Source organism: Lissotriton helveticus, chromosome 3_1, assembly GCF_964261635.1.
Source record: "Lissotriton helveticus chromosome 3_1, aLisHel1.1, whole genome shotgun sequence".
Classification (NCBI taxonomy): Eukaryota; Metazoa; Chordata; class Amphibia; order Caudata; family Salamandridae; genus Lissotriton; species Lissotriton helveticus.
This window is the reverse complement of record NC_136061.1, coordinates 731,127,753-731,140,939: the sequence shown is the minus strand read 5'-3', so window position 1 is coordinate 731,140,939 and position 13,187 is coordinate 731,127,753. Positions and strand designations below refer to the sequence as shown.

General features: G+C 43.5%; 1 protein-coding gene across 15 annotated transcripts in view; it reads right to left on the bottom strand.

Annotated features, from left to right (window-relative positions):
• The window catches only part of PPFIBP2 (PPFIB scaffold protein 2), a 1,415,596-nt gene that overhangs the window by 385,944 nt on the left and 1,016,465 nt on the right, over positions 1 to 13,187 (bottom strand). For 9 of the 15 annotated variants that reach the window (XM_078680890.1, XM_078680883.1, XM_078680884.1 and 6 more), the window contains one exon: positions 7,212 to 7,273. In XM_078680890.1, the coding sequence (XP_078537016.1) occupies positions 7,212 to 7,273 (62 nt within the window). Of the gene's footprint in view, positions 1 to 7,211; positions 7,274 to 8,862; positions 8,896 to 13,187 lie in introns of all 15 variants that reach the window. The other 6 variants (XM_078680889.1, XM_078680881.1, XM_078680882.1 and 3 more) reach the window with 1 other exon arrangement.

Here is a 13,187-nt window from a genome sequence, read left to right as displayed (position 1 = left end):
CGGGGACCGGTTTCTGGCATTTCAGCCTCTTCGGCCCGGCTTGCTTGAATCCTGATGGAGCAGTGAGAAAGGGACTCATGTCTGAGTATACCCTGCCACACCTAAAACTGAAAATTGTGAGCTCTGTTATAGTGGCTAAATTTGAACAATGTGAAGGAAAGATGGCAAAAGTGACAACGTGCCCACTGTTATGAGAGGTCTTTGGCATCTATGATTTTTTGGGCGGTCTTGGAATGAAATCCCAATGTTCTGGTGGTAACTGCAATCTGAAGTACCCATCCTCATGGAGTTGTCTCTGTGCCCTGCTTTGCCCTATGTGAGGATTTTAAGTAAAAGAAAGAAGACTAAGGGACTTGGTGTGGTAGGTTTCACCATATCTGCACTTCCCCCTACCTCATTCAGGGACAGGGGAACAGTCAAACCTGTACTGTGTCCACCACTGGAAACCCTTGAGTTGACCCAGAGGTGGGGCCACAGCCACTGATTTTTCCAGCAAGTGATTGCCATGCAAAGCAAAGTCATCTCAGGCAGGAAAACTGAGAATGTTCTGACACACAAGAAGAAAGGTCACTGCATGGTAGAGAAATATTCATTTTGTTCTGCTGTGATAAACCCACACTTTTTGTTTTTTCCTGCAGAAAAAAGAAGAATGCCAAGCAGGTTGCAATGACACAGACTCCCACACACCTTTCAGTCTTGTCAACAGTTCATCGCTGCACCAGCAGATGCACATTAGGCACAATGACCCACGTCAGCCAGGCATGAATCTTTAAAATGCTCCTTTATAAGTGTGACATTTTTAAGTCACCGGCTCTGGTGCTTGCAAACACAGATGGGTCTATATATTTCGAGATGGGATCAGTCAATCAGATATCCAAACTTTGTTTATCCTCCAAAAAAGCACAGCTCCTTCGTTTATGGAAGGAAAAACGTTTTCCTGTCCAAATGGATTGTTGTTTCAAAATTATATTGCTTGGAAGACAGCATGAGCAAGCTGTACCTCTCAAATCTTACACTTCAAAAGAACGCCCACTGCTTAGGTGTACAAGGATGATGTTAACCTCAATTTCATGAGGCAATGAAGGTAGAAATCAGCATATCAAAACCACAGTCTAATGATAAAGGACTGACTCAATTAGTGGGTTCTAGAGCAGAATAAGAAGTTAAATCAGTTTATTCCAAAAGGTTTAAAGGTACAATACAGAAATCGTGGCAAATCTCACATAAATGTATAAAGTCACTGCTGAGAAAGCTGTAAGCGACAATGCAATACAAAATAATAGGCAAAATCAAAAACAGACAAAGTCCTAAATATGCAGCAAAATCAGTATAAAATCTGACAACATTCCTACCAGCATACGAAAGGTCTCCAAAAGATCTGGCTCACCATCTAAAATGAAGGGTTTATATAGGAAACTTTCTCATAGAAGAGCATGGAAAGTGCAGACTCATTGCGGTGTGAGCAAAGGAATTTTCAACAAATCAGAATAAGGATTTTAAATTCTTTCCCAACTAAGCACTAACCCACTACATGAATATTGATTCATACCCCTCTACCCTAATGTCATCCAAAGTGTCAGAACAAATTATTTACATAAACAACAGCGAACCATTATGACTGTACTACTGAGTGCAACCAGAAGATCCTTAGAAAAATCGTACATTAGTTAGCCCATGCTAGAGTGTATTATTCGAGAATGGGGTAATTCAGAAATAAACAAACTTGACTTGCTTGACTAAGTGCAGCAGAAATAAACAGTGAATGTGGCATCCATTTTGGACAAGATGGTGTTGAGGCCTTGTCGAAGACTAATTAGCATAAGCCATGAAAGCCCACCTTAACTGGTCATATCCAAATCACAATTATGGCAACAGTATCATGTCGGTGTACATGTGTGGATTTGAGTGTTAATTTACTATTCTGCACATTGTTAATAATGCTCATTCTTGACTGACATGATTTTGACTCACATATCAAATATTTTGGACATCTTTTAAAATGTCTAGAAAGGTATGTTAACTATATAAAAGGAAATCAAAACCAAATAAATTAGTTGTCTCAGTAAGTAAAGCTGTTTGGGAAAAAACAGAAGGTCGCTGAAGTTAAAGTTTTACTTTGGTTAACCCACATATGACGAACACTGCGTTAGTAGTTGTACAATCAAAAATGCCTACACATTTTACAGAATAATGTTGTAATTCTGTTCTTAGCAAACCGCCAAAAAGGATCAGTGAGAAAGTGAAATCGGCAAGAAAAGGGAGGTTAATTAGCCAGAAGAAAAAGGATCACATCAGAAGAAAGCTCACATGGGCAACTGGACCCGATTTAAATGTTGATAAGTTCTTTAAGCGTAGCTTGAGTCACAGGTATTTCATCTTGGGACACAGGGTTTTGAAATGAGAGCATGATCCATTCAGTGTTGGGCCGACCAGGTCTCATTTTGATATTGGAGTTGGACTGACAACTTTTTTTTTTTTTTTGAAAATATTTTTATTGCGAAATTATAAAAAAGGCATAAGGTACATGGTCATCCAGACCACTTATATGCAAAGCTTAATAACATGCAGGTATCAGGTCAATACACAGCCACATTTGGCCCACATCCCGGAGGCTGGGCGGCGTAGGATCAGAGCATGTAAAAAGGAAAAGTTTAGTTGCGCCTAAAGGACATGTAATTATCATTGTATTCGCCGATTTTCCATTTTTGTGCAATTATACTCTTGCAACGTATAACAAAAACTAACTTTCCCAAGTGTGGCATCATGAGTACTGATTAGAACAAGTTAGATCATTTATGTGGGGCCCAGCTAAGGCACATTCATTGTAATACAGTCAGGACCTGTGGGAATCACAGCTAGTCTCAATAATGCGTGTAAAGGAATAGTTACGTGGTTGCCTTAGGGCCTTCACACCGGACCCAGACCCGCCAGCTCAGCTCCCGCCTCCGTACACTCAGACTCTGATTCAGCCGGGGTAAATAATTCAGCGCTGGTAGCATCTGAATCATCATCCGCTAATCCTTCTATGCACAACATCCTCCAGGCAAGCAGATCATCCTGTAGCTTCCCATCCTTGCGAGTGCGCTGCATTTGAGTCTTCTCAGCCAGGGACCATTCTCTAGCATGAAAAGAGGTCCGCTGCACAACCAAAGAAAGTACAGAAATGATGTCTCAATGGACATTTAAAAGTTCAGAATCCACATTCGCAGAAAAAGAGGACAATTGGTGAACTGGTTCCTCTTTAATGTTGTGGATAGCTAGCCGACACGTGTTTCGTCGCCAAAAGGTTACAGAGTTTTTTGGCAACTCCTCAGGGCTGTTGTCGGAGAGTATATGGCCACAGGTCGCTGTGCCGGTGATATTTCCAACCCGGCTCCGCTCGAGACCAGGTGTACTAAAGATAATCGTCTGGACGAATGGTCCAGTCCTGAGTTACTGTTCCGTATGTAGGTTGAACTTTAAAGTGTGATACTTGAAGATCCCAATTGAGTGAAGGTCAAATGACCGATATAAAAGGCAGTTACTTAATCAAAAGGGGAAGTGTTTTATTCTCTTCAAGTAGTTCAAGTAGTTCCCATGATTCGGGAGACGATGCGCAGGAAGGGTGCTCCTGCCGTGGTTCTGGGTGCAAACCAGTATTTCCCTCAACTAAAAACCCTGGTCTTATTTGTGTCACCATTCTCTAGCATCCCTCAGCCATAGGGAGAGTTCGGGCGCTCTTTGACCCATCCAGGGGGAGCGGATCCAGGAGAATTCTGATTTTCGTGGCCCGAGCAAGGTGGGCCACCACCTCTCTCCAGAAGTCATGAACCAGAGGGCATTCCCACGCCAAATAGAAAAAACCCACTTTCTGTGCTCCACATCTAGGACAAGTGTGTCGTCTCTCTGCCGAAATGCGGTTCAGAGAGACCGGGGTCAGATAGGTACGATGGATGAAGTTGAAATGTATAAGTTTAAAACGTGCATTACAGGAGACCTTACGGGTCAGAAGTCCGATTCTTTTCCGTTGGTCGGGGTCCAGTTCCACCCCCAAGTCTGCTTCCCAGGCCGGCGCAATCGGGGGGGGGGGGGGGGGGGTAGTCTCGACGCATGGCTGAGTAGAGCAAGGAAATCAGCCGTTTCCCTCTCCCACAGGATAAAATAATGTCAAGAATATAGGTGAGCGGAGGCGCCTCCGGTTATTGGGGCCACGTTGTTCTGACTATGTCCAGGAGGCTCCTGTAGTGGAGGTACTGTCCTCCGCTGAGGGCAAAGGACTCCATGGCACGTTCAAAGGACAGGAAGGAATCATCTGGGTAAAGGTCTGCCAACGTCTCACAGCCGCCATAGCGCCAATCTCGGTAGGACATGTGCTCCTCCAACCGGAGCACCGGGGCCAAGATCCACACTGGGAGCTCCCTATGAAACGGGGCCCTTCTCAGTACCTTTTCAACAAACCGCTGCCAAACTCCCGCTGTGTGGCGCACCACATACGGTAGAGTTTCATCGGCGCCTCGACCCTGCATCAAGGCCTCCCTCAGAGCCTGTTCGTTCGCCAAACCTGCCAGCAATGTCGTTTCCCAGTTGTCTTCCTCAGCGAACCACTTAGCTGCTGGGAGAAGCTGCGCTGCATAATAATACAAATCAAATCTCGGTGCTTCCAGGCCTCCCTCTTCCCAACAACGTGTCACCGTGCGCAAACCTACTCTACTACGCCCGCCCGCCCAAAGCAGGGATGTAAGGAGTGAGTCAAGCATACGAAACACTCGGGGGGGCAATGGACATAGGGTATTCTGCAATACATACAAAATCCTGGGGAGCATCACCATTTTGTCCATCGCCAATCTCCCCATAAGAGAGAGAGGAAGCGTGTTCCTAAAGGCAACAGATTTGTGTAGAGCCTGGAGGACTCTATCGACATTGTAAGTCAGGAGGGCCTCATCAGATGCGGCCACCTGAATGCCAAGGTATCGAAACGCTTCCCGCTCACATCGCAGACCCAAATGTGGCATATCCACGCCCGGGTCCGGAGTACAACCCGTCAACGGGAAGACCAGGGATTTGTTCAGATTAATAGGCAACCCAGAGACCGCACTAAAGCGGTCGAGGGTCCGCATCAGGGCAGGGAGAGCCTCAGAGGGGGAGGTCAGGTAGAATAGTGCCTCATCCGCGTAGAGTGAGACCACATTAATAGTGTCACCTACAGCTATCCCCCACTGCCGTAGCTCAGCACGGGCGGAGACGGCGAGGGGTTCAATCGCGAGAGCGAATAGGAGAGGGGAGAGAGGGCAACCCTGCCGGGTGCCTCTCTCCAACGGCCATTCCTCTGAGCGGGCCGATCCCAGCCTGACCCTGGCGCGGGGCGCCCCGTAGAGTACTCGAACCCAGTTACAAAATCTAGGTCCGAATCCCATTGTCCAGAGCACTTGCATTAAATACCCCCAATGTACGGTATCAAATGCTTTAGCCAAATCAATTGACACCAACACATGTGGACCCTCTCGACCTCGTACCTCATGTAGGACATGATTTAGTCGGCGCAGATTCATCGCCGTATTACGACCCGGGATAAATCCGCACTGATCCGAGTGGATCAGGCGAGTCATGTGCGCTGCGAGTCGATTGGCCAAAAGCTTAGTAAGGATTTTTGCATCCGTATTTATCAAGGTGATAGGGAGGAATGCCGCGGGATCAGTACTATCACCGCCCGGTTTCAAGATCATGCAGACTTCCCCTTGATTCAGGGTGGGTGGGAGGGTGCCCTTCTGCAGGGCTTCATCATAAACTTGCAACAGGAGCGGGGCCAGGACGCTCCCGAATGCGTGATAAAATTCTGCCGGGAATCCATCTTCACCCAGGGTCTTGGCACAAGGGAGGGCGGCAATCGCCGTGTTAATCTCACCCAGAGTGAGTTTAGTATCGAGGTCCTTCACCACTGCCTCTGGCAGGGTTTGGAGGCCCAGATCTTCCAGGTACGAGCGATAAGAGTCCTCCGTAACCAGTGGGTCAGCCTCATACACGGCCTGTAGGTGGGACCGGAGGACCTCAAGGATATCGGACTCTGAGTGGACCATAACACCACCCGAGTTCCTTAGAGCAACTATTCTTTCAGGTGCAAACTCACGGCGAAGGATCCAGGCCAACAAGCGGCCAGACTTATCGCCCTCGCGATGGAGGCGTTGCCTATATTGGCCCAAGGTAAATTTGTCAAGGCGGGTGAGGACGTCATGTATCGACACCTGAGCCTCCTTCTCTGCCTGTTGGTCTAAAGCGTCCGGAGCTGAGTGGGATTGGGCCCGTTGTTGGACTGACAACTTTGGGAACATGATACGTTAACAGCCTTATTCAAGAGCTTTAACTTTGTCCTTGATAATGGAGTGGAAACAAACACCAAGCCAGTGGTAGCACTGTTTGGCTTCACAATGGGTTGGATAGGCACTGTCAGTCTAAGCAGTGCAGACTAAGCTTTACAGGCAAAGTTGGTCTAGACGCTAAAGTATTTTCACCTAGGCTATGCAGCGAAGGTGTATTTAAGATAGGTAGTAAAATAAAAGAACATTTGCCTTAACAGTGTGAGCATACTTCCCGGTTGGATAATGCAGTTCTGGATCTGGAGAGATTAGACTCTGCCGAGACACACCCTGCTGTTTTGTAATACGGTTTTCATAGCGGCAAAAGGAGTTGTGACCAGGCTATGGGGGAGCGAGGAAATACCCTAGGTGTCACAGTGGGTTCAAATTATGGATTGGTGAATGCTGGCCAAAGAGGTAGTTTATAATGTATGGAAATGCCCTAAGAAATGTGAGAACATTTGGGGTCCATAGTGCGCTGCTCAAGCGCAGGACTTAACATAATGTTCCTAAACCCTTTGCCAGGAAGGATCAGCTAGTCTGGTCTGGTAGCATCCGAAACATATATGCCCCAACAATGACTGCTGGAGGGTCACCTAGTAAACACAAAGAGGGTCAACCCCACTGTGGGTGGTCACCAACTTCTTCTTTTGCTGTGACCTTTTGTCCCTCTGTACAAAGACCCCCTTCAGGGTTCCAGTTGTTGGTCTGTCATGTATTGTATCTGTGCAATGTATGTGCCAGCATGCTTGTTTGGGAAGATCAAAAAAATTGTGTTTGGAAAAATAGAAAAAGATAATGCAATCACCGGATCGAAGATCGAGTGCTATTGGAGTAGGTAGTAAACTATATTCACAGATGAGGGTCAGTGTAGCACCTTACCTTTTCTTCATTTGCAGCTAATAAAGATTCCATTCCTATTTTTAATCGTTGAACTTCTTGATCTAAAACAGTTGAAAAATACTGAAAGGTTAACTGAAACTGAATAACAAACATTAACATTTTCAACATTATAAACTAAAATAAGAATTAGAATTATAATAAGAATTATACTACAGAAAACCAAGTTTTGAAATAATTAAACTGAAATTGGCTATTATAGACGAATTCAAAGATGCATCTAGAGAGGAGAATTCACTAACTGTTTGGAATTTGTCTTATTTAAGAAGTATTTTAAGATATGTGGTAACTGTCATTAAGTAAATGCTCTTCCATAGAATGTCTGAATAAAAATGCTGCAGTCATACTTTTTAGTAAAATATAAATTCATATACATTAATTGAGAAGTCTGCAGTACCCACTCCCAGCGTTATAATGCACTTCCAGAGGATACAAATGAAAACGTTTTAATTTCCCTGTCACCTAGCAGGCGAGGAAAAGTATAAGCAATAAAAAGTGCTAAATATATTATCAATGAAATCGATGGTGATATGTGCGGTTACCATAATAATAATGATTGTCATTTCTGAATATATAGTTATTCCACATACAAAGGATGCTACAGCTTGCTACACATATCCTCAGACAGTAACTGCAAATGGAAAAGTAAAAGCCGAGGTAATATTTTCAAGCAACAAACTTACCCTGCAATTGATACATCTACCAATTAAATCCTGGTGCAAACATGTTAAACCAAACGAGCCATTTTATAACTGTGAGGTAAGTGAAATGGCCCAAATAAGTATGCATGATTCATTAATTGTCGTAGAATCCAATGATTGGAGTGACTATGGAAGAGATTAGGTCATTCAAAACCATTTATGTAGTAGGCCAAAGAAAGACTGCAAGCAATGTTCTACACAGTGAGGTCCATAGAAGCTATATGAAACGAACAAAGTAGAATGTCTCAAGAAGAAATTAAGCTCGAGTAGCAAGCTGAAAAAAATTAAGAACATACGTGAAGAATCATTTTTAGAGATAAACCTGATGAGTTGAGCTAGATATGACCACCTACAATATTGAAATAGGCTATGTACTGAAAGTGTTTCAAACCATTGTAACGTTAAATGCATACAGACAGTCACACAGAGAAAATTATACACTACATTGTCACTCAAGAGAGACATTGTTCAAGGATGATTCTATAATTTGATGCGCATAAATGACCACACATATTGCATATAGGTACAAAAGCACACAAATTAAGACATATAAATGTGTGTGATAATTAGCATGTCTTGTGTACCCCAGTAGCCCATAGTCCCTGGAAGTTAAAATGAGCAGACGGTTATGCAAAAGCCATCAGACGGGTTTTAAAAGTTCTGCCACAAACGATAGTCAGAGCAACAAAACACAAACAGCTGAAGGCTATTAATATAACATTTTGTCATTTTTGTGAAGCTGTATGCCACATTTAAATATGAAATCATGCTAGTAATTTGCATTTTCTGTATAGTAAGCAATGACGTACCACAGGTACAGTGTTAAGAAGCAGTCAGATGGGCAACTTGTTATTGCTGTGGAAAAGCTGATTAGCAAAATTTGTGTGTGAACAGACACATAAAAATAATGCCAACAGAATCATAGGGCTTACGTTTTTCTTTTATCCTTCTCTTATACACTTCCTCTATGCCGTGGGTAAAGGAAGAAAGTAAAATAAAGTATGCAGAAAAAAACACATATTAGATAATCTTTCAATCAAAATAGGCATGCCTTTATAGACATTTGCTGAACGTATTAGGCTTTTATGCAAATGCAGTCACATCAAAACTTTCAGAAAGATTTAAAAGGATGCAGGAATTGGAGGGGATTTAATGGAGACGCTGGTAATAGTGAGGTTATTTGTACACCAGGTGGGCAATTAGTTATATATTTTAGTGTGTTGAAGTAACTTTGCTTTGTTGTTAGATTCAACTAATTAAGAATGTTAGCTCTCTACATTTAAAATTTCCATCACTGAAACATTGGCTGGTTTCTGAAGTAATTATTACATAAACTGCAAGCATTCTATGGCAATACCTAAGCTTGCAATGTCCTACTTGTTTTGTAAAGATATGCTCAATGAAGGCAACCATGAAAATTAAGACCGTCGTGCCAATAGTGTTTTCTTTTTCTTTCCTTACACCTGGAAAAACAGTTTAGCGTGGCATCTCCTGATGCTTTAAAAAAAGGCTCATGTGGATTTCAGGAAAAAACGGACATAGCAGGAAACGAGCTAAACAATTATCTACAGCACGATTCCTCTGCATTACACTTTTACTGAATTCCACGAAAAGTTGAAACAGCAAGATTTTCGTAGACCTAATAACCTATCTTCTTATAGTACGAGTCAAAGAAATAGTATTCAAACTCTAACATTAGTTTTGCTGCTCAGAGGATCTCCACGCACTTCAATGCTCTGCCTTAATGGCATGGGATAGGCCCATCTTGCATTTGACACCAGCTCCTCACTTCAAACTTTAAAAAAAGATAACACTTAAACAAGTGAGACAGAACTCGTAATTCGGTAAATAGACACCTCTCTTTGACAGACTCTAAAGGCCTTTTTATGACTTTGGCAGTGCGATGTCAGGTCTGCCCCGTGTGGTCAGATCGCCTGCCAGATTAGCAGTTTCCTCCTGTCTGGCGAGCTGATGTTCTGGTGTTCCCACGGAAGTGCCTCAGAAAATGGGCACCGCAATGGGAATGCCAAAAACAGTTACTGCAAGGCATGGACTGAAAAGTCTATGCCGTGCAGGAACTGGGGTGCATGCACACAGGGGGCACATGTTGTGCCCCCCGAATGCATCCCCCTGTGAAAGTGTTCTTTCCTCTCCACCACAGTGTTCATGGAGTGGGAACCGCCATTACACCGCCAGTGGAGAGGAAACTCGTAATATGCTTGGCGGGACCACTGCGGTGGCAGCAAGATTATTGCAGTGTCCTGACTGCCGCAACACTGCTAGAGAACGGCGGTTCCCTGGCGGCTGCTACGGGGAAATGATGGTCTGACTGCCCTAATCTTAATAGGGCCGTCGAGAGACTGCCGCAACCGCCGTGCCCCCACGAGTCTGGCAGTCTGTGGACTACCAGACTGATAATCGGCTCCCAAGTCTTTCAATGAAACCACTTTAAAAGATTAGCCTCTTAATCCAAAATGCCAGGAATATATATTATACCATTTACTGTGCAAAGAGATCATAGTTCAATTTAATTCGAATTTAAACATTCCATAAAAGCTTGAATAAACCTGTCACAGTTGGAGTATATTAGCAGCTTAATATTGAAATAATTATATTTTGCATCATCATTTTAGACATTTATATTTATGGAATCAAGTGTAAGTAACAAGACAATTTCAGCGCATCAGATGCTTAGAGCTTTGGAAAGACAATCCACTGGTTAGAAAGGAAATGGCATATTACTTTGGAGAGAAAAAGGTCAAATGCACAGGGTAAGAACACAAAGCACGAGAGCCTTTAGAAAACAATGTGACATTAGGACTTGATTAAAAACTAATCTTCAGAGAAGGTATCTAAAATATTGCATTTCTTTTCGATATCACTGTACTTATAACAGTCAGCTGAGAGTAAAGGAGAGTGGGATATGTGCACTTCAGTCCTCCCTGATGAAAATCCCTAATCTGAGAACCAAAAAAGCTAAAGTTGATAAATTCATATTCTGAAATATTCATGGAAGTCTATGATAATGAAGAAAAGAAAACATAATAAAGAAAAAAAATACACAAAATCAGTAATTATTCATTTCAGGTGTCAATCATCTAAAAACAACAGTTCTGGCTGGCGGACCTTTGGCTATGCCAACGCCTGTTTTGATTTTTTGATTGTCTAAACTTTAATTTTGTGTGATCTTCTGAGCCATCAGCAATATGAAAAAACAAAGGCTAATAGCAAAAATATTTTGGGTCTCAAAAATCACACAGTCATAATCGTTCCTGGCTAAAATAATCTATTTTGTGTGCAGATGTGCTCTTGTGAAAAAGCAGAATACCATTACTAACATTGAAGTTAGTGGGTGGCTTAAGTGGGCTTACTGATTGCGTCAAGCTGAAGTAGGAAGAAGAATTGCACAACAGAAGACCAATAAATGAAAAGTGTTAGGTAAAAGTGCGGATAAGAAAAAAAAGTATATATATGTATATATATATATATATATATATATATATATATATATATATATATATATTCACTGAAAAAACAAATGCTACAGGACATTATAGTCAGGATCACATTTCACTTGTGCAAAACCAGTGAAATTAAGCAGTTATAGTTACCTGAGCTAACTAGAACAGACGTCAACGCAATGCACTGCTTATGACCTCACATATTAATCATGTCATGGCCAGTGACATCACTGATGGCATCTGAAATGACATCACTGATGACATCATCCAGTGAGTTAAAGTGTTTCATAAACGTTTCTGAGACTTAAAAGATATATACTAAGGTACTGCATAAGTTAAAATATAGTTTCTGTACTACTGAGTGATACCATTTATATTAAATGTCATCTGAGTGGCTGTGCGAATTTGTGGGAGTGTCTGTCTGAGTGGCCGTATGGGTGTGCGAGTGCCTGTATGGATGAATAAGTGGGTGTCTGAGTAGCTGCATGGGTGAGTGCATGGGTGAGTGAGCGGCTGTATTGGTGACTGGGTGAGTGTGTGAGAGGCTGCATGGGGCTGTGAGTGGCTGTATGGGTGTAGGAATGGCTGTATGGGTGTAGGAATGGCTGTATGGGTGTGTGAGTGGCTGTATGAGTGGCTGTATGGGTGTAGGAGTGGCTGTACGGGTGTGTGAGTGGCTGTACGGGTGTGTGAGTGGCTGTACGGGTGTAAGAGTGGCTGTATGGGTGTAAGAGGGGCTGTATGGGTGTAAGAGGGGCTGTATGGGTGTAAGAGGGGCTGTATGGGTGTAAGAGTGGCTGTATGGGTGTAAGAGTGGCTGTATGGGTGTAAGAGTGGCTGTATGGGTGTAAGAGTGGCTGTACGGGTCTGTGAGTGGCTGTATGGGTGTAGGAATGGATGTATGGGTGTAAGAGTGGCTGTATGGGTGTGTGAGCGGCTGTATGGGTGTGTGAGTGGCAGTATGGGTGTGTGAGTGGCAGTATGGGTGTGTGAGTGGCTGTATGGGTGTGTAAGTGGCTGTATGGGTGAGTGAGTGGCTGTATGGGTGAGTGAGTGGCTGTATGGATGAGTGGCTGTGCAAGTAGCTGCATGGTTGAGAGTGGGTGTGTACTTGGCTATATGGGTGGATGAGTGTGTGAGTGATTATTATATGGGTGGGTGAGTGTGTGTGAGAGCCTGTATGGCTGACTGAGTGAATGGTGTATGGGTGTGTAACTGGGTGAGTGAGTGGCTGTTTGAGGGGGTGCATGGGTGAGTGGGTGTGTTGGTGACTGTATGTAATGTAATGTAATTTTATTTTTGTAAAGCGCAGCTTACACTCAACAGAGCATCTTGGCGCTGACCATTCGTGTCTAAGAGGTGTTTGGCCAGGGAGCTAGTGAGACATCGGTAGGGCAATATTTGGTGTTACTAGGGTATGGATTTAGACCAGGGCTAAACATGCTGTGTCTGTGAGTTTAAAAATCCATGTCTTTAGAGCCTTTCGAAAAAGGCTCTCTGACGGGATCTGGCGTAGTTGGAGTGGAAGTTTATTCCAGGCCATAGCGCCCAGCACTCCAATAGATTTTCCTCCTTTCGTAGCTAGTCTGAATTTGGGAGTAACCAGCAGGTTAAGGTTGGAAGATCTGAGTGAACGGGACGGCACATATCTTTCAAACCTTTTTGACAAGTAGGTGGGACCCAGCTGGTGATAGGACCTAAAGGTGATTACTAAGATTTTGAATAGTACCCTTTTCTGGATGGGCAGCCAGTGCAGGGTCTTAAGTGCTGCTGATGCAGACGACTTCCTGGGCCAT